At 47.1% G+C, this 25860-nt stretch overlaps 1 protein-coding gene across 1 annotated transcript in view; it reads left to right on the top strand.

The window, feature by feature from the left end:
* The window catches only part of LOC148042234 (uncharacterized), an 845903-nt gene that overhangs the window by 69443 nt on the left and 750600 nt on the right, over positions 1 to 25860 (top strand). Inside the window, exons 2-3 of the mRNA XM_087703082.1 lie at positions 1400 to 2892; positions 18238 to 18717. Of these exons, the coding sequence (XP_087559208.1) occupies positions 1400 to 2892; positions 18238 to 18717 (1973 nt within the window). The remainder of the gene's footprint in view (positions 1 to 1399; positions 2893 to 18237; positions 18718 to 25860) is intronic.

Genomic DNA, 25860 nt, shown 5'->3' with positions numbered 1-25860 from the left:
TCGAGAGGGCCACGGCCTCCTCAGCCGCAGGGGATCCGGTCTAGGGGATCCAGTCCAGAGGACCCACCGAAGCAGAGCAACTGCATGAGCCTCTCCAGCTCCTTCTCCAGGGGGCCCAGAGCTCCCCCCGCGGCTGGTCTCCCCCCTGCTCAGCCCCAAAGGGAGGAGGAGGAGGAGGGGTCCTTTCCCCCCCTGCAGGAAAGGGTGGGGGGGATCCCCTCCTGGGATCCGCTTCTTCCCCCCCTTGGGATCCCTGGCTTTCCAGTGGATTCCCCCGTCCCTCCTCGGCTCCCTCGTCTCCCAATGGCCTCCCGGGATCCCCTCGGGCTGAGCTCCATCCCTTCCCGGGATCCCTTCGGCTGCTTGGCTCCTGGCCCGGCGGTTCTCCTCCTGGGGGGGGGGGAAGGGCCTTTTCCCAGGGGTCGCCCGAGACCACCGGGGGGAGCCTGGAAGTCTTCGGAGCCTGCGTGCTGCGACTCCCTGGCAGGAGAAGCCGGGGAAGGGAGGACGCGGGCCTTCCCTTCGGAGCCTCCCCTTCAGCTCCCCGGGCGAAGCTCCGCCGCCCCCGCCAGGAGCCTCCCGCGCCCGAAGGAGCCGCCCGAAGGGAAGGGGCGGTGGGAGGGGAGGGGCCACCGCGGCTCCTCCCACCGAAGCCCCGCCCTCCCTCCGCCTGTCCGGGTGGCTGGCTGTGGGCAGGGGGCGGGGCGAAAGGAGGGGCCGGAGTGGGGACAGACACGCAAGCGCAGAGGACGCTGGGAAAGCAGCTCCCTCCCAGCGACGGAGGTTGGTGGGCGGAGCTACGGAGGCCAAGAGGGACCGTTGCTGAGGCGGAAAACCAGGTGCGGAAAATGAAATAAAAGAAAGGAACGTGGCGGCGAAGGGAAGGCTGGAGCCCAATTTGGCGCTTGGGGGTCACCGCCGCTAGAGGAACCGTGTCGAACGGCATCAGGAAGGCTGAGAACCGAACTGTTCTAGCGGGTCCCTTTCTCTCCTTCGGGGAACGTTAAGGAGGCGGTGCCTGGAGAGGAGGAGGAGGGGCATCGCAGGAAGGAGGGGCTGGAAAATGGTGCGCCTTCACTTTCGGAATCAGAGAGCTGACGGAAGGAGCGGTTCGCTTCGGAGGTGGAGAAACCGGATGTAAGTAGAGGCTGCTGGGACAGAGTGGCAGCCTGGGAGGGTCTCCTTCGGGTCCTCGTGAGGGGAGGCCTCGGCCTGGGCCTCTCCTGCGGTGACGGGAACGCAGCCGCAGCCGTGACCCGCCTCTCTTTCTCCCCTGCAGGAGGACGGAGGAGCCCGGCGGGCGAGGGAAGGAAGGAAGCGCCGCCGGAGAGGAGGAGAAGTGTGAAAAATCCTTCAAAAGAATTAGAGAACTTGAAGACAACCTAAGAGTCCATTCAGCAGAAAAACCTCATAAGTGTCTGGAGTGTGGAAAGAGCTTCAGTCAGAGGAGCAACCTTTATGCACATCAAAGGATCCACACAGGAGAAAAACCTCATAAATGTCTGGAGTGTGGAAAGAGCTTCAGTCAGAGGAGCAACCTTTATGCACATCAAAGGATCCACACAGGAGAAAAACCTCATAAATGTCTGGAGTGTAGAAAGAGCTTCACTGAGAGGAGTAGCCTTTATAGACATCAAAGGATCCACACAGGAGAAAAACCTCATAAATGCCTGGAGTGTGGAAAGAGCTTCACTGAGAGGAGTAGCCTTTATAAACATCAAAGGATCCACACAGGAGAAAAACCTCATAAATGTCTGGAGTGTGGAAAGAGCTTCACTGAGAGGAGCAACCTTTATCAACATCAAAGGATCCACACAGGAGAAAAACCTCATAAATGTCTGAAGTGTGGAAAGAGCTTCAGTCAAAGGAGCAACCTTTATGCACATCAAAAAATCCATTCAGGAGAAAAACCTCATCAATGCCAGGAGTGTGAAAAGAGCTTCAGTCAGAGGGGCAACCTTTATGCACATCAAAGGATCCATTCAGGAGAAAAACCTCATAAATGTGTGGAGTGTGGAAAGAGCTTCAGTCAAAGGAGCAACCTTTATGCACATCAAAAAATCCATTCAGGAGAAAAACCTCATCAATGCCAGGAGTGTGAAAAGAGCTTCAGTCAGAGGGGCAACCTTTATGCACATCAAAGGATCCACACAGGAGAAAAACTTCATAAATGTCTGGAGTGTGGAAAGAGCTTCAATGAGAGTAGCAGCCTTTATGCACATCAAAGGATCCACACAGGAGAAAAACCTCATAAATGCCTGGAGTGTGGAAAGAGCTTCACTGAGAGGAGAACCCTTTATAGACATCAAAGGATCCATTCAGGAGAAAAACCTCATAAATGTCTGGAGTGTGGAAAGAGCTTCACTGAGAGGAGTAGCCTTTATAAACATCAAAGGATCCACACAGGAGAAAAACCTCATAAATGTCTGGAGTGCGGAAAGAGCTTCAATGAAAGTAGCAGCCTTTATGCACATCAAAGGATCCACACAGGAGAAAAACCTCATAAATGCCTGGAGTGTGGAAAGAGCTTCACTGAGAGGAGAACCCTTTATAGACATCAAAGGATCCATTCAGGAGAAAAACCTCATAAATGTCTGGAGTGTGGAAAGAGCTTCACTGAGAGGAGTAGCCTTTATAAACATCAAAGGATCCACACAGGAGAAAAACCTCATAAATGTCTGGAGTGCGGAAAGAGCTTCAATGAGAGTAGCAGCCTTTATGCACATCAAAGGATCCACACAGGAGAAAAACCTCATAAATGCCTGGAGTGTGGAAAGAGCTTCACTGAGAGGAGAACCCTTTATAGACATCAAAGGATCCATTCAGGAGAAAAACCTCATAAATGTCTGGAGTGTGGAAAGAGCTTCAGTCAGAGGAGCAACCTTTATAGACATCAAAGGATCCATTGTGGAGAGAAAGGGATGAAATGCCTGGAGGGTGGAGGGTCTTTTGGGAGACCCTGAAATCCCCAAAGGATCCAGGAAGAAGGAAGGGAATATCAGTGCTCGGAATGTGCGAAATCCTTCAAGTGAAAGGACCATCTTGAAAACCATCTAAAAATCCACTCATTTGAAAATCCACATTAATGCTTTAAGTGTGGAAAGAGCTTCAATCGGAGAGCAATACTTACGCAACATGCAAGAATCCTTTGTGACTCAAGGATCCACACAAGAGAAAAACCTCATAAATGTCTGGAGTGTGAAAAATCCTTCAAAAGAATTAGAGAACTTGAAGACCATTTAAGTCCATTCAGGAGAAAAACCTCATAAATGCCTGTTGTGTGGAAAGAGGTTCAGTCTAAAGGGAAACTTCTTCAGCATCCAATAATTCACACTATAGAGAAACTCTACAAATGCCTGGAGTGTGGAAAGAGCTATACTGAGCGTAGAGGCCTCCATCAAGACCAAATAATTCACAAGGGTGTGGGAGAAGTCACAGAGTGTATCTCTTGAATTATGTATTCAATTTGGCCAATTGTCAATTGATACGCTAGGGATTTGTCCCAAGTGCACAAACTCCCAGTGTCCTTACCAAGCAACAGAATAATGATGTCCATGATAATTGTAATTCCAATAAGAGGGTTGAGTAAAGAGGAGATTAAGAAAAGTGAATAGTTGCCAAATAAGGGAGTTTCCCAGGCTGATTAAGAAAGGACTTTTTCAATTGTACATGCTAGATGTTTCAACTGGCTGCAATTGTACCTTTTCACAGGAGACTTAAGTGACTCATGATGCCATTTCTCATGTGAATGTTCTCTTCTGTAATGCAATGCTCATTTCAATGCTGGTGCTTAATTATATGGGATGTTACTGTCCACGTCTCTGATATAACTGTAGCTGAGCAGGATGATTTCTTCCATGCTTTAAAAACAGACTGATTTATATTTATAAATATATGTTTTCTATATTTTTTTAAAAAAATCTTATTTCTTCCATACCATCAATTTTTCTTTTCTACTTTTTCTACTGTGTTGAGTATAAAATTAAACCCGGTTCTGTTTCCTCTTTGGTTGAGGGAAATCTGTTTGCTACAATACTCTAATAAATTGCTTTTAAATTGACATCCCACTTGGTGCTTAATTGGAACAATTGTTCTGTCATTATTTGATTCGCTCTATATGGGTTTTCCAAATGTCCGAACCATGTAAGACCATCTCCAGACATCTGACACTCTTGCCAGTTGGATCCCCAGAATGGTCCCCTTGTCTTCCAGCAGAAACCGCTACAAGGGACTCTCTTAAGGCCAAGAAAACTTCATATTCTCCTATCTCACCTCTTCGACCTCCCACCAGGTGCAGTGATTAGGTGTTTCCCAGTTGTCAGGATGGTTAAAGTCCCCTTTTTCTATGCTTCCTGTTAACCAGCTAAATGATTAGCAAAAGGTTCTTCTAGTTCCTCTGATTGGATAATCCGGAGTTTACACCTATGGTAACCACATTCCGTTTTCCTTTCATAATAACCCAAGACTAAATTATGATTACGCTCAGGTACCACCAAGAGTATTCCACAAAAGGAAAATAAGGCAAGGAGAGAAACTACACAGAGGTTCCTGAACTACAAAATGGGGGCGGGGGAGACACCAGTATTCTAAAATGACTTACATCTTCTTCCCTTAAGGATTTGACCCTCCCAAATGTAGGCGACCCACAACAATAAAAACGTGCTTTAACATTTGCAAAACCGCCAGGAGCCTCCGGGGTTCAGGTGGCCGGGAAATTTCAATGGTATTGATTATAAGACCCGGAAGGATGGCGACATTCACGGCTTCTTTCAGGCTGGCAATAGCCATCGCGACCTCGCCCGCTCCTCCTTCCAGCGGGGAGAGGAAGGGGGTCTTGTGCCAGGCGGCCAGCAGCACCTGGACCCAGCTGCAACCCCCCCTTCTCCCCCCCCCCGCCCCAGGAGGAAAGGGGGCCACCCGGAGATGCCCACGGGGCTGCAGGCTGAATGGGCGGGGAAGAGAGCAGCTCCGGGGAGGCAGAAAGGGTTCCGGCCCAGGAAAGCCGAGGCTGGCCACGGGAACCTCCGTCCGTTCCCGTCCATTGCAGCCGCTTTGGGAATCCCCCATTCACCCCCATCGCCCCCCGCCCTCTTTAGTTTCGCTAAGCCGGGCGAAGGGGAGGGAGCGGCGGGGCGGAGCCAGCGGCGCAAGGGAGGAGCCAAACGAGGGGAGGGAAGGCGGCCGCTGAAGAGTCGAGTAGGGGGTGTGGCCCAGCGGCAGCCGGCCAATGGGATGGGGCAGAAGCTGTTCCGATGCAAATGACCGCGATGCAAACGATGCGAACTGGCGGGAAAAGTCCTTTCTTCTCAACTTCCGCACTCGGGGCAAGAGCTGCAGGGGGCGTGACTAGAAGAGGAAGAGGCGGGGCTTGGCTGAAGAAGGGTCCCTCACTTTCGGGTTCCATGAAGCCGCTGAAGGACTTTTCCGATTCGAGTGCGCATGCGTCCTGATGCAATTGGGGAGCCCCTCCCGCCGCCCGCGGAGCCCCCGCCGCCCCTTCCCTTCGGGCGGCTCCTTTGGGCGCGGGAGGCTCCTGGCGGGGGCGGCGGAGCTTCGCCCGGGGAGCTGAAGGGGAGGCTCCGAAGGGAAGGCCCGCGTCCTCCCTTCCCCGGCTTCTCCTGCCAGGGAGACGCAGCACGCAGGCTCCGAAGACTTCCAGGCTCCCCCCGGTGGTCTCGGGCGACCCCTGGGAAAAGGCCCTGCCACCCCCAGGAGGAGAACCGCCGGGCCAGGAGCCAAGCAGCCGAAGGGATCCCGGGAAGGGACGGAGCTCAGCCCGAGGGGATCCCGTGAGGCCATTGGGAGACGAGGGAGCCGAGGAGGGACGGGGGAATCCACTGGAAAGCCAGGGATCCCAAGGGGGGGATCGGGGACCAGGTGGAAAGAAGCGGATCCCAGGAGGGGGAAAATACTTTGCATGATCCAGCCAAGGGCTCCAGGGTCTCCTGTGCCTGGTGAACCTTCGTGCCATCCATACAGTGCCAGGGAACCTGCTCTCAACCCTTCCTGGGCACCCAATTTCCTCTGGCTCCGGGATGCAGCCCTCCGTTCCAGCCTGAGGCCCCGGGCTACTCTCTGGTTCTCTTGGGGCCCTGGCTGGCGGTGGGTCTGGGGGCTGGGGAGGGGCTCTCTTCTCAGACTAAGCCACTCAGCTGGCCAGATCCCTTGGTCGGGACTGACATGGGTCTGACTGAGTCCCATTGTCTGGGAGGGGGTTAAGCTTGAGGGAGGGGACAATCTGGCAGTGAGACTGGTCACCTGTGCTCTGGACCCATGGCTCCCTGCTTGGTCAAGGCCCCCCGTGAATGTCCAAACAGCAGTGAAGGCCCTTGCAGGAGAGGGCGCTCCCACCTGTCTTGCAGGAGGCACCTCCTCCTTCTCTAGAGGCTGTCTTGGGACCCAACAGTGCTGGGCAACCTTTGTCTGGTCCCCAATTCAGCCACCGAGGTCCCTGGAGAAGCGGATTCTCTTTTCAGGCGGAGTTCAGGCCGGGGCAGAGCACCCAAGCAGCTTCAGTTCAACCTGCAAAGGCAGCTCTGCCCCCCCCCCCCCAATGACATGTCATCGTTGACTCTGGATGGAGTGGGTGGTCTCTCGGACGTGGGTGGAGTGGGGGTCTCCTGCTGCATTAGTTGGGGTCCTGCTAGACTCACAGAGCCCTCAAAGAGCAGGTGGCAGTCATGGCTGGAGGGTCTTTGCACGGGTTCCTCCTGTGGGCCAACTTCATCCTTTCCCAGACCAGGAAGACTTGCTCAGGGGTCAGGGCCACTCGTGTCTTGGTTACTACAACACACTCTCCATGGGATTGCCCTTGAAGGCCACCCAGAAATTACCATTGAAGCAGTAGGTGGCAGGAAACGCAATGCCTGGAGCCCTTAGATTCACCGATGTTATATGCATATTATACCTGTGTAGCATGACCTACAATGGCTCCACCTTTTTTTCTCAGTGCTATTCTAGTGGCTGGTTCTATTCATTCATTCATTCATTGAAAACATTTATACAGCTTCCTGTTTTATAACAAAGCCTGGCTTTTCCGTAGATGGCACGGGGCCTGGTGATTTGCAGGACTGTTTCTTCCTAAGGACATCCACCTGTATCTGGACCCTACCAGATCAGATTTAGGGTCGGGTGGGGAAGCAAACGTCTGGTCCCTCCCCTTAAATGTTGCCCTCCGATGGGACCCAGGAACCCCACCTTTTCCCTGACAGCCCCTGCCCTATGGAGCACCCCTCCACCCTGGATTTCGGCAGACCCCCACTCTTTTAATCTTCCAGAAAGCACCTGAGCCTTGCCCCCCCCAAATGTGAGGATAGGGCGAGATAACCTTAATTATGTGGCCCGCCTCTCTCTCTCTCTCTCTCTCTCTCTCTCTCTCTCTCTCTCTCTCTCTCTCTCTCTCTCTCTCTCTCTCTCTCTCTCTCTCTCTCTCTCTCTCTCTCTCTCTCTCTCTCTCTCTCTCTCTCTCTCTCTCTCTCCCTCCCTCCCTCCCTCCCTCCCTCCCTCCCTCCCTCCCTCCCTCCCTCCCTCTCTCTCTCTCTCTCTGTTTTGAAGTAGAATTTGAGTGTTGTACCTGATGCATTGATTTTTTTTAAAAAAATCAGCTTTTTCAGATTGCCTTTGGAGTTTTTATATTATGTCCCGCTACCCTTTTTCCATCTCCCAGTATGATCTCCAAGCTAAATTAGGATGGAGGCAAAGTTTGGTGGCTTTTTGCCCTGTTTTCACAAATTCCTTAAAGCCAGCAATTTATCGCAAACCCTTCAGTTGAAAAAGTAAAACTTCTAACCTTCACAGTAACTCACATCCTGATTTCTAAAAAGAATGAAGAATTATTGGGAGGAACTGCCGGGAAGGACATGGGTGACCTGATAGGCTGCCTGCCAAATAACTAGCACCTGGCTTGCTGTTGCCTTGTCCTTTTAAGGCCCCTCCCTAGCCAGCCTATCCAGGTGTGGCTATAAAAGCCGGAGCAGAAAGCCAGGAAGGGGTATTGGTGTTTATGGGGAGTGAGAGGGAAAGTGGGTTGAGTTAGTTTCCTCCTCCTGACTTGTTAACCGAAAGCTGAAGCACCTTGTGGGTGCCCAGAGTTGCAGAGAAGGGCGAGGTGTCAAAGCCAAGGCAACAACAAGCCAACTTCAGACTCACATCTCAGTCAAGGCATGTTATGACGTGTAGATGAACCAAAAGCGTTTGCTAACATTCAGTTAGGGGAAAGCAAAAGGTAGGCAGGCTGTGGAGGAGAAGCCCCTTCCTACCCGTAGGAGAACGCAAGGAAAGCATCCCAGGAACAGCTATTTCTAAAGATGGAGCTTCAGGGCTAACAGGCCCACTTTGTCAAACCAGCCTCAAAGGAGCTGGGCTCTGTCCCTCTTTTCCAAACCAAGAACAAGCCGAGACCTGGGGGGGGGGGGGAGACAAAATCACCTCCACGTTCTCATCTCCTGAGCTCAGAGGAAGACAAAAACATATCCCTCCCCCCCATTCTCTACCCTGAAGGGGCTAAGAGCCCTTTTCCAAGGCCCTCCCAAACCCAGTGCTCCAGGGAGATCCATGGCTGGATCAGTAGGACACAAACTGTGTGTGGGGTAGAGGAGATCTGATCCCATACTCACAAATGTGGATCTTGGGAAGTCTGCTGCTGCTGAGTTGGGTTGTAGGAGTGGGTCTGTAGAAGATTCCATGGGAGACGGGCTGTTGGGTTGGGTGGGGAAAGATGGGCACCAGTCCAGAGCCTCGATGGCGTGTTGGGAGTCCCAGTCCACAGAGCTCTGTAGGACTGGGATGGGGGGGAGATGCTGTTTTGTGATGGGGGAGGATCTGCTTCCTGGCTTCCTTCCAAAGGTTTGCTGGGCGCCTTTCCATTTCTTTCTGGTGCCTCTGATGAGGTCCCTCTGAGGGAGGAGTAGTCCACTCTGGGAGTTGTTTGTCTCAGATCCCAAGATCCCTCCTGTTCACTCTTTCTCAGTGATTGACAGTGATTGAGAATTTAAAGCATTACAATACAAATACCTTTAAAAATAGTTTTGTATAAATTACGATCCTTTTTGACTGTACTAACATAACCATTTCTTACTCAAATGCACTTTTATACATTCCTAATTATTCCTATATCGAAACATTGATGTTTCTAAGCTGTACATTTCATGTTCCTATTATTCATCCATTTATACCAGTTTTCCCAAACTCTATAATATTCTGAGTCTTCCTTGTTGACAGGTTTATTTTTGTTAATATATTTTTAATTGTTTTATACCACACATTCTCTTTCTATATTGAACGGTGGGTTTTCTAGGTGTCCAACGTGTTAAAATATAAGCATCATTATGATCATGTACATCTAGACATTGTGAACTATACTAAAAATACGACTTCCAGGTGTGGCTATAAAAAAAGAAACAGACATTGCAATCTCCAGAACTTAAAATTACCCACTTAGCTTTCGTTGTCCTCTGCTAACATTGCCGGAATGCAAAAACTACCATTGAGGAGATATTTGCCTTTATACATCACTGATCCATTTGCTCATTGCGCCCGTGTTTCGCCCATCCGCCCCGCCTGGAATTAGCTCGGTCCTTTTTTACCTCAGACGTGATAGTGATAATCGATGGAGCCTTCGCTCCTGTTGCTTCCTCCCCTATCAAGCACAGCTTGGGCCGCTAGACACATATACCCGATAAGATCGATCGCTATTGAAAAGTATACTATCATCCCTTATAGTATCAATTCTATAACCATCCAATATATTTACTAATGGTTTTTTCTTTCTCACGGAGTCTCTATTTCACATAAATCCACTCATCCCACCTCTGTTATCTGTCAGCTAACCATTGATAGAAAAGTTCCCATGTCACAAAATACTCCGAAATTTCTTTCTTTTTTTTTTTTAAACTCAGCTAAAGTGATTGACAGGTTTAGGTCGTGGCCCTCTTGGATTCTGGGACCAGACTCGAAAACAGAGTTGGGAGAAAGAAAAGCTCTCACTACTTGCCTTGGTGGTTTTGCCTTCCCCACCTTCTCCTTCTCCACCATTCCTTGCCTCAGTTGGCGGGACAGAGAGGAGGGACGCATTCGTGCATGGATTCAGGCTCTCCTGGGGCCCCATACGTGGGCAGGGTGGGGTGGGCCATTGGGCCCTTGGTGTAACTGCTCATCTCTTGCTCCTATGGGGAGAAAGGAGTGAAACATAACCTTGAACTGGTCCTTGGAAGGAGGCAGTAAGCAGGATTCATACCCCGGGCCAGATTCACACAGCACCATCTGATTTGTTTTTAAACTTAGTTCTCTCCATGCATCCCGTAGGTCTATTTTCTGTACCATCTCAAAAATGTGTTTGGGAGTGTTCTTCGTTTTTTTTAATTCTTTCACTATTTCTGTGTTTTTTATTTTTTTAAATGCAAATAATAGAAACACTAGTACATATACAAATGAATACAAAAAAAGAAAGGCAAAAGAAAAAAAGGGGGGGGGGGGAAGCCACATATTACAATGCACTCCCATCCCCTGGAGACCATTCCCTCCCCTTATACAATATATTCCAATTATGCCCTTATCCTCTCCAAAACAAGATATATTCTTGAGTAGGTTTATTTCCTTTGCCTTCCACCAATACTGCTTTTATAAACCGCCCCCCCTATTTCATTATAATTATTCACTTTAATCATCCCTTTTTAAAGTTTCATTTCTGTTGTTAATTTATCATTTGTTGCCATACTCCACATTTCATTATACCACTCATTTCTTTGAATATCCCAATTTAACCCCCCATATTTAGCCAGCGCTAATCTAGCTGTCATTATCAAATTTACAAACAATTCCTTTTTTCTTTCATTTATATCCCATTTTTCCACCAGCAGCACTAATACCACCCTCAGTGAAATCTCTAGATTTATATTCAACAGTGCTCTAATTTCTCTAAACACCGTGTTCCACATTTTTTGTGCACTATCACAATCCCACCACGTATGTTTCTGTGTTCCAACCTCTTCCTTGCACCTCCAACAAATATTTCTATATCTACCATCTATTTGATTTAATTTACGTGGTGTTAGGTACCACCTCCATATCACTTTATATCCATTTTTGTTAACTCTAACTGACATATTCTTTATTTTTTAATTTAAAAAGTTTTTTATTAGATAAACATTGGACATATGCGACATTTCTGGCATAAACATTTCCGTATAGTGTTTGAATCTTACAAGTACGTGTACTACTAACTGACATATTCTTATATACTCTTCTATTCCAAATATTTTCCAATCATCATTTGTTTCTCCAGAAATAAATGCTTCTGTAGTCTTTTTTAACATCCACAATTGCATTAAAGTCATACATTGTCATATGTTTTCATGTTTCCATACGTTTTCATACATTAACGCATACATTTTCATAGTCCATATCTTATTATTATTTTTGTAGCATTCTGTAGAATTCTTGTTTATTATTTGGCACATATATTGCAATCAGGAGCATTTGTTTCTGATTGATTGATATCTCCATCATTAATATTCTCCCTTCTTCATCCGCATATATTTGTCTGGTCAATCCCCAATTCTCATTACCTGCAGAAAAGTCCACTCCCCTTCACAATGCCTGTGCAGGTTGGAGGGATTTTGTGTTTTTTAAATCCAGCTGGTTAGGTGTGTAGGAACTCACGGGGGGGGGGGGGGCAAGGAGACTTGTTTGAAAAGGCAAAACCGGCTCCGTTCACACGACCCCCATTGTCTCCCGAAAAAAGCCAGTTTCTGAGCATCCCTTAAACGTAACAACCCCCCCTTTTGCATTCCGCCCCCCACCAACCAAATAGCCTTGCTTTGACCCTTATAGGCAGCCCCTTACCAAAATGGGGGAAGGGTAGGAGGGTCCGAGGTCATTCTCCCATCCATCTCCCCGACGCCACCTTTCCCTAAGCCCCTGCGCTCTGAATTCGCTCGGAGGCCACTGTTGAATTTAGGGTGTGCAAGACCAAAACGAGCCCCCCCCAACTCCAGAGAATCCCCCTCCCCACGTTCTCTTCCCGCTAAAACCGGGGACGGAACAAATTCGACGCCCTCCCCCCACCTATCCGGGTTTTCTGGTTTTTTTTAATAATAAAGATTAAAAATGAAAATGAAAAAATAAAACAGGTTTAATTTCCTGCGCTTTTTAAAACATTCCCAGCCAATTAAAGGGCCGCAGAGCCCTATAGCTTATTCCAATTTTCCCAGGCTGGGGCGACAATCGCAATGGTTAAAACCGACACATTTTTACAAAAAAAGAAAAAAAATGAAAGAAAAGGAAGAAAAAGGAAAGGAAATTAAAAAAGGAAAGGAAAAGAAGAAAGGAAACTGAAGCTTTTGTTGCAGAAAATGACAGGCTTTAGTCTTCTCGGGATACAGGAAAAGTTTATTTGGCAGCCAGGTTCAGAAAGCGAGCGAAATGGCTAGCATTGCAAGTTCTGAACACCCTTCATTATCGAAGCACGCGTTCTTATACATTCTCAAAGGCATTGCAACACGGAAATACTTAACTCAATTCTTATTGGTTATTTTGGGGGGAAAGCCTTATAAGTAGATGAGGGTCTTACTTCTCCTTTGTTACAGGTATGGACTGCGTGTCCTTAACGAACTTTATCTGAACCTTGTGGTTTGGACTTCTGACATAGAGACGTTGGCTAGAACATCTTGTGGTTAGAGAATGGTGACACTTCCCTTTTAAGCAAACTTCTAACTGTCCCTGTTATGCTATGTCTTCATTCTCATATTTTTAATCCATATTTTATTCCCCCCTTCTAGACTCTATTAATATCCACAATTGAGTTTAGCCTGTTAGATTAACAATCTAAGCATGCAGGATACAGAATAGCAAATAAAAGCCAGCATACAAGCAATACACATCTTAGGGCTTATCTTCCGGAATCACTTTCTCTACTTCTAAGAGTGCAATTTGAATATAGGAGCCAGTATCTGAAGCTTCGTCTTCCTTGAGGGTATGTGGGATTAGGCTTTCCATTAACATTCACTCCTTTTCAGTCCATATCTCTTTTACAGACCTCATAAGGAGCTGTTTAAGCGAGGGTTCCACATAATAAAAGAAATAGCATTTGCTTAATCCAACCTGTTCCCAGTAGCCAAGGGAACCACACATCTGTTCCTTGTACTTTTTGACCAATAGAGGAAGCTCTATCTCGTAGTTCTTGGACACCCCACCCCACTGCTCCTGATCTGTTCATATAAAAACAGCAATCTTCTCCCAGGAATACACATAGCCCACCCTTTTCAGCAGTTAAAAGATCGATGGCCCGCCGGTTCTGTAACACGAGGGCTGCTAAGGAATCTATTTGGTCCTGTACTTCAACCAAGGTACCAGCAATTTGGTTCAGGCTTTCTTGGAATTCTTCCGACAGCTGCCTGAACTGTGTAATGGAATGGGTCATTCCACCTACACCAGTTCCAATTGCTGTCCCTATTCCTAAGATTGCTAATAGTGGAAATAGGAGTGGCACTCTTTTCTGGACAGGTCCCATGAGGGGTACAGGGAGGGCCTGTTCCCCACTTACCGCCCCCATTTTGGGGAGAAGATGTACAAGGGTGCATGTGCCAGTCCAATTAGTGGGCAAGCACAGATAGGCATTTCTCCCACATACCCCGATGTTCATGGAGAAGGCATGGACTCGGAGGTTCCTTCCATTAGTCCAGACTTGTAAGGTTCCTGCTAGGAACATGCCAGTCAGGGGCTGTAATGGAACTTCTAGATTAGGGGCCATTAGCTTATTCCTGAGAACTGGACCTTCAAAGAGATATTGGGGACTGGCGTTTCCAGGGGGAAAGTAAACACAGACTCCCGTGGTGGACTGGATTGAGAGCCAAACGGGCAGTCAGAGTGGTTGGAATGGCCTTGGGCAGCTTCCAATGGTCAGATTTTTCTCCCAACGGCTAAAAACAATAGGAGGTGCAAGCGAGAAAGTGACTTTCTGTTGGAAGAGCTTGTGAGCAGAGGGAGACATGCTGCAAGTCAATTTTACGTCTACAAGGGTTTCCCTGGGGGAAAGATACATTTCAGATGGGCATTGTTCCTCTGATAGGGACCTCACAGGAATGCCAGGCTCCTGATATCGTTTGATCCACAAGGAGGGTGACCCTATAATTTCCACACCAACTGCTATGGGGCCAACGATGGGGAGACGGCTCATCCCCAGGCTTTTAAGCTCGTCATACAGATCGCCATGAAGCTGGGCTTCCGCTGTTCTAGCTCCCCATCTACCTCCCTTGTCAAAGACTATCGTAGCTCTGGTCTTCTGCCAGAGTTCTGACTCCATTGGCACCGCACGATAAGATGAGGGTCCGGCAGACAAACACAACCAGCATTTCTGACCCAGGGCAGGGTCAGACGGATCAATTAAGCTTTGTCCTAATTCCAACACTCTTAACATCTAATCCCCATGTCTAAACTCTTTCAGGGGTCCGTTTCCCTTAGGCTTTGCTCTTTTTCTTTCAGGGTTTGCCAAACAGTTGGCTGGAAGTGTTGGAATTGGCTTGCAGTTTCATCCCCAAGCATAAATAATGCGCCGCTGACGGGAGCGGACCAGTTCCCCATCCTGTAATGGGTTTTTATCTTGTTCTCCGGGATTTTTGACATCCTCCGATCCTTCTTCAAGAGCTAAGGGGGTTTCTTGGGTATTTTCACAACATGGGGAGTTAATAGTCAGGAAATTATCACTTAGCATGCCTTTTGCCAACAACAGCCAAAGCCAGAAACAATTCATAATTATTCCTTACACAAGAGTTCTTTTTACACAGTTCCATTTTGCCTATAGATTCACCACATCTGTCGCCTTTCCTGCCCACCACCCACGCCTCACCCCCTCCTATGATGAGGAGAGTAAGTGGCCAGGCTGCCTCAGTTTCCCTCCTGGCCCAAGCCCTGAAGGGCCCGGGGGAGGGACAATAGGGGGGGCTGTGCCCCAGGCTCTGCCAGCAACACCTACTGCCAGAGAAGGGAGTCAGTATATGCTGTATTGTTAGTTGGTGGTAGCCTTCTCTGCAGGGGGGGTGTTCACTCCAACCTCCCGGAGGCTCAGCTGGTAGGTCCAGGCCACTGCAGACACCACGGAGACAGGGCTGACACTAGTGCCCTGATTCTGCTGGGGGAGGCCGCCAAAGAGGCCGCAGGCATGGGGCACAGGTGAGGCAGGGAGGGTTGCTGCTCATTCCTTTGGGGCCTTGCCAGGAGGACTCCTTCCCTGCCGGAGAGATCCCAAGTCCCTTACCCAGGATGCTCAGGGGAGACCCCCCCAAAGGCCCTGGCACTTGCAGCATGCTGGGGGAAAGCGGGCAGTGCCTGGGTCGTAGCACACGACAGGTAATCCCTGGCCCTCCAGGGAGGCCGCAGCATCAGCCTCCGGGGCAGCCAAGCAGGACGAGGCGAGGGGCCCAGCCTGCTCCAAGGGGGGCTTTGGCCCCATGTCCTGGCAGCTGGTGGGAGGTTCCCAGGCTCCTGGAGATGCCCCCAAAACAAGCATGCTGGTCCGGTGGTCCGAGGCTGGATCCAGGCAGGGTCCTCCATGAGACTGCGCGGGAAGGGGGCTGGCAGTGGCCCCGGGGGAGCTCCAGCCCTGCTGCTGGGCCCCCCGATTGAGAGGGTGCGGTGGAGGTCAGGCAGGAGCTCCTGAAGCCAGGCCAGGGGGGTGTCCAAATGATGGTGACCAATTCTGGGCAGAGGAAGCCGCTGGGTCCTGCGATCAAACAGGGGGAGGTTACGTGGGAGGCAGGGGGACACCCACCCCATCTCCCATTGCGGAGGGGACACAAGAGCCCAGAGGGGGAGGCTGGCAGCGACCCCTCCCTGCCCCCAAGGGCAACCAGCACAGTCTGCCTTGGGAGCTTCCAAAGCAGGTTAAGGTTTCTCGTTCTCAAGACTTCCAGGGCCCCCACCGCCCTCGCACTCACAACCAGGACCGGAAACAGAGCCTGTTTCACGCTTTCCTTGGAAGAGAAGCCCCCACGCAGCTTCATATCAATTCTGGAGAAGGATGAATGTCTATTCATCAAGTTCTTTTTTAGTATTTCTTTCTCTCCATATATCTTTTACATTTATTTCATCTATCATCCTGAAGAAGGATTTCAGAAGCAGTTTTCTATTTAGCTTTCTTGTTTTGTCTGTTTGGTAATCCTTGTTCTGGTTCACAATGCCATTGATATCTCCCATCATACAAATATCAACATAGCCCAAAGACTCTTTTAGGCAATTTTTTATAAAATTCATCTTCTTTTTTACTAGGAGCATTGATTCCAATTAGAAGTGTTTTCTTGATATCCATAATTTCCACCATCAAAATTCTTCCCTCTTAATCTGCATAAATTAATTTCACTGGAATATTATCTTTAATATAGAAGATCACTCCTCTTTTCTTGCAATTCTCCAGTGTAGTATACATTCTCATATTACAAGCCCCCCCACCTTACCTTAAACCTGTTTTATACATGTATTAATTACATTTTAATGGCATCCATCTCATTGATGATAGGTGGATTACCACGGAATAAAAAGTTGTTTAAAAGGATAATGTAAAGACAGCTAAATGAAGAAGGTTAAAGGGAAAGCTATTTAGTTGTGTCTGTTGTATGTGTGGCTACGTCTTTCCCTGACTTGGCTAAGTAGGTGCTGGGAGCCCAACGGTTGGGGGCCATTGAGTGTGGATTCTTTGTCATCTCAAAGAATCATAGTGTCCTAGTCACTTTAGGCCATTGTCCCTCAAGCTGGGCTACTTGAAGATGGACCGACCAACTCCCAGAATTCCCCAGTCAGCATGCCTTCAAACGGGTGGAGGAATTCTGGGAATTGAAGTCCTTCCGTCTTCGTGGCCAAGCTTGAGAAACACTCCTTTAGAACACAGCAAGCTGGAATATTGGGACCTTAGCCACAACTCCGCAAGGGGCACTGGCTACCAGGCTGAGCTACCGGCAACCTTCCACTCCAGTTCCATCCAGGTGCCGCTACCTGTTGAGCTGCTGCCAAACTCCTGGAAGCGGCAGAAAGTTTTAAACTCCCAGGATTCCCTCTGAACGTTTTGAGAAATGCCAGAATAAAGGAATTAAGGAACTTCCTGATGCTTCACTTCTCTTTTCCATTCCCTGTTTGCGCCCATCTCCTGCATTGGCCGGATCTCTTCGGACGCTTCCTCCAGAAAGAAAGACAATCGTCCTGTCACCACAAACCTCCGGGAATTATTTTATTTTTATTCATCAGATGTAGAGGCCACCCATCTTTCCACAGGGTAACTCTGGCTATTTTTAGCCTTGGGGGCAGAGGAAGGAGAACTCAGGTGCCCGAAGTAGCTTTCCCTGGATCAAAGGAAGCCTTGTGTAGAGTTGTAGAAGTGAATAAATGGGACATTTGGCCTGGAGCTGCCTGCCAATATTTGGATTTCAGCTCCCATCATCCCAGACAAAGTTGATTCATGATGTTGGTGGAATGGGTCAGGAAGGAGGCCCACGGGTGGGGCACAACACCCACCCACACGTCACACGGGGCAGGTTGGTAAGCAAGGAAGGAGCAGAAGGTTGGAGGTTTTCACAGCTGGAGAAGCAACTTTGGGGGTGAAGACTCCTGCCTTGGTCAATGGGGTGGACTAGAGGAGCTCTGAGGAACCTTCCATCTCTACAATTCTATGAACCTGGGCAGGATGCGGGGTGGGGAGTGGACTAGCCCTACAATTCTATGATTCTAGGAGGTTGAGCAGGGGGATGGACTAGAAGACCTCCATGTCCCTTCCAGCCCTAGAATTCTGATTCCAACTCACTGGTTTAAGAGTTTCTTCTGATTGAGCTTCTGCTCCAGGTGTGAAACCCTGAGGACGAAGCAGAACCTTTCACAGAGTCCTCAACTTACGACCATTTACGTAACTAACTGTTCACTGTTATGGCACCACTAACCAATATTGTGCTTTTCTGAATTCTTTCCTTCTTTCTTTCTTCCTTCCCTTCTTTACTATTTTTTGTCAACCTGTGCTTATTTTAATGCAAAATTCTGTGGTGGTTTTTTCAAGAGACCCCACTGACAATCTCTGCCAAATAGTTTCAGTAGCCTGTCAGGTTCAAGCCGGAGGACTGCCCTTCCCTTTCCTTGGGGCTGCCCTTGAAGATTGCTCCAGTGGGCGAGAAATGCACCCGTCTGGGTGTGTCTATGTGTATGTGTGTGTTGAACAGGAGCCACTTTAGTTGTGTAACCCCAGTGAGAGGAGCAACCTTTATAGACATCAAAGGATCCACACAGGAGAAGAACCTCATAAATGTCTGGAGTGTGGAAAGAGCTTCAGTTGGAGGGGCACCCTTTATGCACACCAAAGGATCCACACAGGAGAAAAACCTCATCAATGTCTGGAGTGTGGAAAGAGCTTCAGTCAGAGGAGCAACCTTTATACACACCAAAGGATCCACACAGGAGAAAAACCTCATAAATGTCTGGAGTGTGGAAAGAGCTTCAGCCTGAGGGGCAACCTTTATACACATCAAAGGATCCACACAGGAGAAAAACCTCATAAATGTTTGGAGTGTGGAAAGAGCTTCAGTGAGAGTAGAATCATTTATAGACATCAAAGGATCCACACAGGAAAAAAGCCTCATAAATGCCTGGAGTGTGGAAAGAGCTTCAGCCTAACGGGCAACCTTTATAGACATCAGAGGATCCACACAGGAGAAAAACCTCATAAATGCCTGGAGTGTGGAAAGAGCTTCAGTTGGAGGGGCAACCTTTATAGACATCAAATGATCCATTCAAGAGAAAAACCTCCGCCCAATCCCCGCATTCAGGCAGGGGGAGGCCGAGGTTCCCTCCCTCCGGGATCCTCCCCTAGGCAAGGTGGGTTGGGAGGTCTGGGAGGGTAGCCAGGAGAGTGAAAGCTGAAGGGGCCATGGAGTTTTCCGCTCTTTTAATGCTCTCCTCGTTTTGCACTGAAGACCTGAGCTAATCTGATGCTGGAGCCCAGTGAGGCTTAGACCGATGGAGGAAGTTCCCTTCTCAGCTGACACAAGAAGAACAAGCCAGCTGCAAGGGACCTTAGAGGTCTTCTAGCCCAACCATCTGCTCAAGCAGCAGATCTCATCCCGAAGTTCCTTTTTCAGGAGGCAACTGGATTTTCTTTCCCTTCACTTCTCACCCAAGAAATGTCCTCCGTTAATAGGACAGAGCAGAAGGGAATTCTTTATTGGCCAAGTGTGATTGGACACACAAGGAATTTGTCTTTGGTGCATCACCTCTCACAGTGTACCTGAAGTAAAATAAAAGGCATCCATCAGCATACAACACTTGGTGATAATCGTAAGTTACTAATAAGCAATCAAATCATACTAAGAAAGAAACAGAACCATCTAAATTGTCAAGATACAAGCAACATAGTCATAAGTGGGGAGAGACAGTTACTGAGAAGAGTAAGAAGAATAGTAATGCAGTCTTAGGAGGTGTTGTGGAATTCCTCGTTTTGCAGAGTGATGGCAGGTGGGGGAAACTGTTCTTGTTTGTCTTTGTCTTGGTGTGCAGTGCCCTATACATCCCAGAGAGAGTAAGCATGGTAGTCAGCCAGCCCCTCCCCACTTTAGCTGCCTTACCAGCCCCTCCCTCTCCACATCCACCTGCTCCTCCTTTCCAAAACTGCAGCAGTGGGGGGAAATCCCCTCCAATACTGCCCCCTTCCTAGTTGCAGTTTTCAACCTTTTTGAGCCCTTGGAAACCCTGTGTGTCTGTGTCTGTGTGTGTTTCTGTGTGTGTGTGTTTTTTCCTCCTACACCCTCTCCCTCTTTGGAGGGGACTCCTGTTGCGGCTGCTGCATGTGCCACTGTGCCCTGCGACATAGCCCTCCACCCCTGGGTTGGCTCTTCGTTGAGCCATTGGGAGCTTTGGATTTTCATACAGTGTTTTGCCCATCTTCTTCCCCGTTTTATTGTCCTCTTTTGTAAGCCATCCAGAGTCATTGGCAGTTGGGCTCCCCTTTGCTTCTCTCAAACTTTCCCCAATTCAGGCAATCAAGTTCTTTTCGGCTCCACACCAATCTTAGTGCCTGAGTTTGGAGAGTAAGATATGAAAATCCTGCGTGGCTTCATGATGCTGAATCCCCAAGGACATGACGCTCTTTTGCCCATCTTCCAAATGTTGAGGGCTCCAGCAGCTGAAGACCCAGAAAGAATCCAACTTGGAGAATATCAACATTGCATGATTTCCTGTTTCTTTTTTTTCCAAACAATGAGATATTGATTTCTATGAGGAAATTCACTAGCAGGAGATTCTCCTCCTTAGCTCCTCTTTAATTGGAGACGGTCTCCTTTTGGGCATGAATTCCAAATTCAGATATCCAGGAAGAAAATTTATCCATGTAGTTGCTGTTTAAAAACACACTTGTGTTGTCCCAAATTCGGGTCTGAGCCTGGTGTCGAAGCCAATGATGGACCCAGACAGGAGGGGCAGGTTTTCTGATTGCTTTTTATTGGAGGACTCCAAGGAAAAGGTTCCTGGTCAAAAGGCCAAGAACAAAGGATTAAGAAAGCTTTATACATTTATTTTCACTAAAGGAGAAGGTGGAACAAGGTGAAATAATAAGAAATATCCTCTAAAAAACACTTGAGCAATAATTCCACCATTTGTTCTATTGGTCTCCAGCTGTGCCATTCCTAAGCCTTGGCTAAGGAAGGCCCCAGGAGTTCTCTAACAGGCCTTTCATTTGCTGCCGGCCATCTCTATTCCTAACTTTTAGCTGAGCTCTGCAAGGTGTCTAATTCTTGTTACTGTTATCAACTTTCTAGCCAATGTTCCCTCTAATTTTTTTTCAGTGTGAGCGGAAAAGTATAGTGTTTGAGCGGCACAGTTTCATGCCTGAGCACCTAAGAGAGCCACAGTTTGAACTGCTGTCACGTCTGCTGGACATTTGCGCAACATACCAAGTGTCAAGCGCCGATTGCTAGCGAGGTTTCAGCCTGATGAATGCCAGGCATGAAAAGTGCCACTCAAAGACTATACTTTTCCGCTCACCCTGAAAAAAAAAAGGCTCTCTGCTCAGCTTTTAGATTGTTAGACTGGCTAGAGAGAGACATGGCACCAACAGGGTCCTGGGTCCTGGCATTTTGCAGGCAACCTGTCCTCTCACATTCCTTTGGAATGCAACCCATCACATGTGAATTAGATTTTGCCAATTATCCTATTAAAAGATAATCCTATTATTCTAAAATACGACTAACTCGATATTAAAAACTGTAAATATGTAATGCTGATAAATAATAGCAGTAATTATTTAGTATGATTAAAATCAGTATTGATATATCAATATAATATCTATCGAAATTGACAATATACACTAAAATAACAATACAAATATATAATGTGGAATATAAATGTAATAAATATAATATATAAATGCAACATAAATGTAATAAAATAATTTATCATGAAACTCTCCCCCTTTAAAGTAGTAAGATCAATTAAATAGTCTAGCAAGTTTGGACAATATGCTATATGTTATGTTACTTAAGTATATACCTCAGAATCAGATACAACATCCACATCATTTCCAACTGAGTCAATAAAATCATATGCCATGGCAAAACTATTTTAAATAAAGATATGAAATTAATCAAGTATTGCATTTATTTTTCAAAATGAATGTACAATTTTTTTATTATTTAAGTTTTGTACCCTATATTTTCTAACTAACGTTAACTTTAAAAAGACGTTACATCAGACTACAATACAAGTAATTAAATGAAGACTAAAATAAGTGTTTTGGCATATTGAGCTTTTTATATTTCTTTCTTATATTGCTTCCTTAGTTGAGAACTTGCTCCTCAGCTTACTTACGCATTAACTGTTGCTTTTATGGTTTATTCATTCACTGCTTCATCTTCAGTTTTTTTCACAGGGGGCAGGGCTTCCTTCCTCCCTCCCTCCCTCCCTTCCCTCCCTCCCTCCCTCCCTCCACTCCTTTGGCCACCAATTTTGATCCAATTCTCTCTCTCTCTCTCTCTCTCTCTCACACACACACACACACACACACACACACGTTCTTTTTTGGGGGGGGGTTGAATTACTCCGCCTCACTGCGCAAAGTCGGCTCAGCATGTGTTCGGCCCCCACTTACACCGAATCAAATCCGCGGCCGGCGGGACCAGGGGGTTGCATTTCAAAGCCGCCAGTCCTCTTGCTTCTTCTCCTTCACCAGCAAAGCTCCCGCTGGCTTCCCGGCCCATGACTTTGGTGCTCTCCCTCCACGCGGAGCACCTGAGCTGGCTCCCGCGTTATCCCTCCCCCTTCCTCCTCCGCCGTGCTTTTGAGGCCGCGGGAGCTAGTAGGAAAGCGGCGGAGGTGGAGGCGGCGGCAGGGGTAACCCAGAACCCAGCTGAGGTGCTCCGAGTGGAGTCAGCTGGGCTCTGGGTTACCCCTGCCGCCGCCTCCACCTCTGCCGCTTTCCTACTAGCTCCCGCGGCCTCAAAAGCACGGCAGAGGAGGAAGGGGGAGGGATAACGCGGGAGCCAGCTCAGGTGCTCCGCGTGGAGAGGCACCAAAGCCATGGGCCGGGAAGCCAGCGGGAGCTTTGCTGGTGAAGGAGAAGAAGCAAGAGGACTGGCGGCTCATCAAAACAAGACTGGGAAGGTCCTTTGCGGGAGACCAGTTCTAGCCGCCTGCAAAGGACTTCCCCACGTTTGCTTTGGTAGAAATCTCTGCGCGGCAGTTAGAAACTTCTGCGCGGGGATTTCTTTCCATGGGGGGAAGCTTTCATTACCCTAATACCAAAGGAAGAGGCGGATAGTAGTAAAATTCAAAACTATAGACCTATATCCTTGTTAAACGCGGATTACAAAATTTTTATATCAATTTTGGCGGAAAGATTAAAAATAATATTAAATCAAAATATCCATTTGGACCAAAATGGCTTTCTCCCTAAAAGACACATTCGGAACAATACAAGAATAATAATTAACACCTTGGAATTCTACGAAACAAAATCTGAGAAACAATTAGCATTAATTTTTGTCGACGCGCAGAAAGCATTCGATAACTTAGATTGGAATTTTTTAATCACACAACTAAAAATGATGAAATTCAGCGACAAATTTATTAAGATTATAGAAACTATATATTCACAGCAATCAGCAAATATTATAATTAATGGAGAATTAACAGAGAGGGTACGAATCGGAAAGGGTGTTAGACAAGGGTGTCCGCTCTCCCCATTACTATTAATTATGTCGTTAGAGGTTCTCCTAAATCAGATAAGATTAAATCAGGAAATTAGGGGTTTGACCATAAAAAAAGAACAATATAAAACACAGGCTTTCGCGGACGACATGGTCTTTATTGTGGAAGACCCTCTAATCTCAGGACCGAAATTAATGAAGGACGTTGAGGACTTTGAGCGTGTGGCCGGATTAAAAATAAATAAGGAAAAAACAAAAATGATTATAAAGAACTTTCCCAAAAAACAGATAGAAGAACTAGAGAAAGCAATGGAATTAAAGGTAACTAAAAAGGTCAAATACTTAGGGATTTGGCTATCTGCGAAATGCTCTTCTATAAAAGAAGATAACTATGATAAACTATTACGAAACATCCAAAAAGATTTAAAAAATTGGTCGAAGCTACAAATATCATTGATGGGAAGAATCGCAGTAATCAAGATGAATGTCTTGCCAAAAATTCTCTATTTATTTCAAACGGCACCGGTTAAATTAGGAGAAAAATTTTATAACGATTTGGATAAAATGGTACGAAATTTTGTGTGGAATGGCAAGAAGCCTAGAATAAAATATAAGCATCTTCAAGATAAAAGAGCGCAAGGTGGAATGGGCCTATCAGAATGGAAAGCATATCATCAAGCAGCAACAACAATGTGGATAAAGGAGTGGGTAATGTTAACCAACAAAAGAATCCTAACGATAGAGGGCCACGACTTGCAATGGGGCTGGCACAATTACTTATGGTGTGAGGGAAATAAAGTCCACAATTATTTTAGAAGACACCATTTAAGAGGGGTACTGATTAAGGATTGGCTGGAAATTAGAAGGAAATTCTATATCCAACTACCCAAATGGATATCCCCGACGGAAGCTCTGATATACCCAAATTTGATAAATTTTGACAAAAACGCTATTTACAAACAGCTGTTAGATGATCAAAATAGACTAAATTCCAGGGGAAATTTGGCTGAAATGGGAATAAATATTGATTGGTGGCCATACTTTCAAATACAAAATAAATACAAATCAGATCTAGCACAATTTGGCTTTCAGGACAAGGACCAGGAACTGGATAAAATCTTCATAGGACCAGACGAGAAATTAATATTGAAAATATATAACTGCTTGCTGATCCGAAAAATGGAAGCAGAAAGAGTGAAAGAAGTCATGGTAACCTGGGCCCAGAATATCGGCCACACAATTGACCTGGATGACTGGGAAAGGGTATGGGAGTGGAACCTGAAATTAACGAAATCGACGGCCTATAAAGAAAATATATACAAAATGTTCTACTGCTGGCATCTCCCTCCGACAAGACTGGCAAAAATTTCCTCAAAATTATCGGCCAAATGCTGGAAATGCAAAACAACGCTGGGCACGTACTACCACATGTGGTGGACGTGTCCAGTGGCTAAGACATATTGGAAACGAACGCTAAGATGGCTGAATGAAATCATGTCAATTAAATTAAGTCTTAAGCCGGAAATGTTTCTATTAGGGATAACAGATCAAAAAATATGTAAAACCAATCAATACCTTCTCGTCCAAATCTTGACGGCGGCAAGGATCGCTTACGCGCAGTGCTGGAAGAGTGAAAATGCCCCCACTAGCACAATGGTGATGAACAAAATCTTAGAATTAGCAGAAATGAACAAATTGACAATGCGGATTAACGATAAAGAAGACACAGACTTTTACAAAGTCTGGGAGAAATTGTACAAATGGCTTGATGAGACAGTGAGGATTCAGATATAAAAGGAGATAGCTGACTAACTTAAAACGATCTAAGCAATAACTCAAATAAACAATACACAAAGACAGAGGGACAAATGAGAGTAGAAATGTATTAGAGGTGAGAATTCACCGTTGAGTAACACCATTAGACCACAACGTTGGAATAACTTGAAAAGCTGATAGGTAATCCGTTATAACTACCTGCATGGAATTAGCAACCTAGTCTCATACTAGGTAAGGCGAGATGAGCAATGGGAGATGAAAATATGTAAAGAGCTTTATCTATTTTTGTATCTTGCATTTTGTAAATCTTGCCTTTTTTATATAACTTTCAAATAAGGGGGGGGGGAAGAAAGAAAAAGAGAACCAGGTCATCCCCTGAAGAGCAGAATATGTAAACACAACAATGGTTAGAGTGGATGGAGGGAGAAGTAGAAGTAAAGATAGGAAGGAGAGGAGAAAGGAGAGGAATAGGAGAAAGGGAAAGGCAGAGGAAGAATGGGAGGGAATGTAAGAGTAGGAAAGAGGGGAGGAATGGGAAGAAGAGGGGAAGGGTAAAGGGGAGGAAGGAAGGAGAGAAGGGAAAGGAGAGGAGAAAGGAAGGAAGGAGAGAAGAAAGAGAAGAAGGGGGTAGGAAGGAGGGAGGGAAGGAGGGAAGGAAGGAGAGAAGGAGAGAAGAAAGGAGGGAAGGAAGGAGGGAAGGAAGGAGAGAAGAAAGGAGGGAAGGAAGGAGGGAACGTAGGAGAGAAGGAAGGGGGGAAGGAAAAGGGAAAGGAAGGAGAGAAGGAGAAAAGAAAGGGAATGAAGGACGGAGGGAAGGAAGGAGGGAAGGAGAGAAGGAGGGAAGGGGAAGGAGGGAGGGAAGGAAGGGGAGTAGGAGAGAAGAAATGAGGGAAGGAAAGAGGGAGGGAGGGAGGGAAGAAGAAGA

This window comes from Thamnophis sirtalis, unplaced genomic scaffold (genome assembly GCF_051295495.1).
Source record: "Thamnophis sirtalis isolate CommonGarterSnake01/CBP01778 unplaced genomic scaffold, rThaSir2_p1.2 scaffold_20, whole genome shotgun sequence".
In the NCBI taxonomy this organism is placed as follows: domain Eukaryota; kingdom Metazoa; phylum Chordata; class Lepidosauria; order Squamata; family Natricidae; genus Thamnophis; species Thamnophis sirtalis.
The sequence above is the reverse complement of the archived record's forward strand: the minus strand, read 5'-3'. Positions and strand labels throughout refer to the sequence as shown.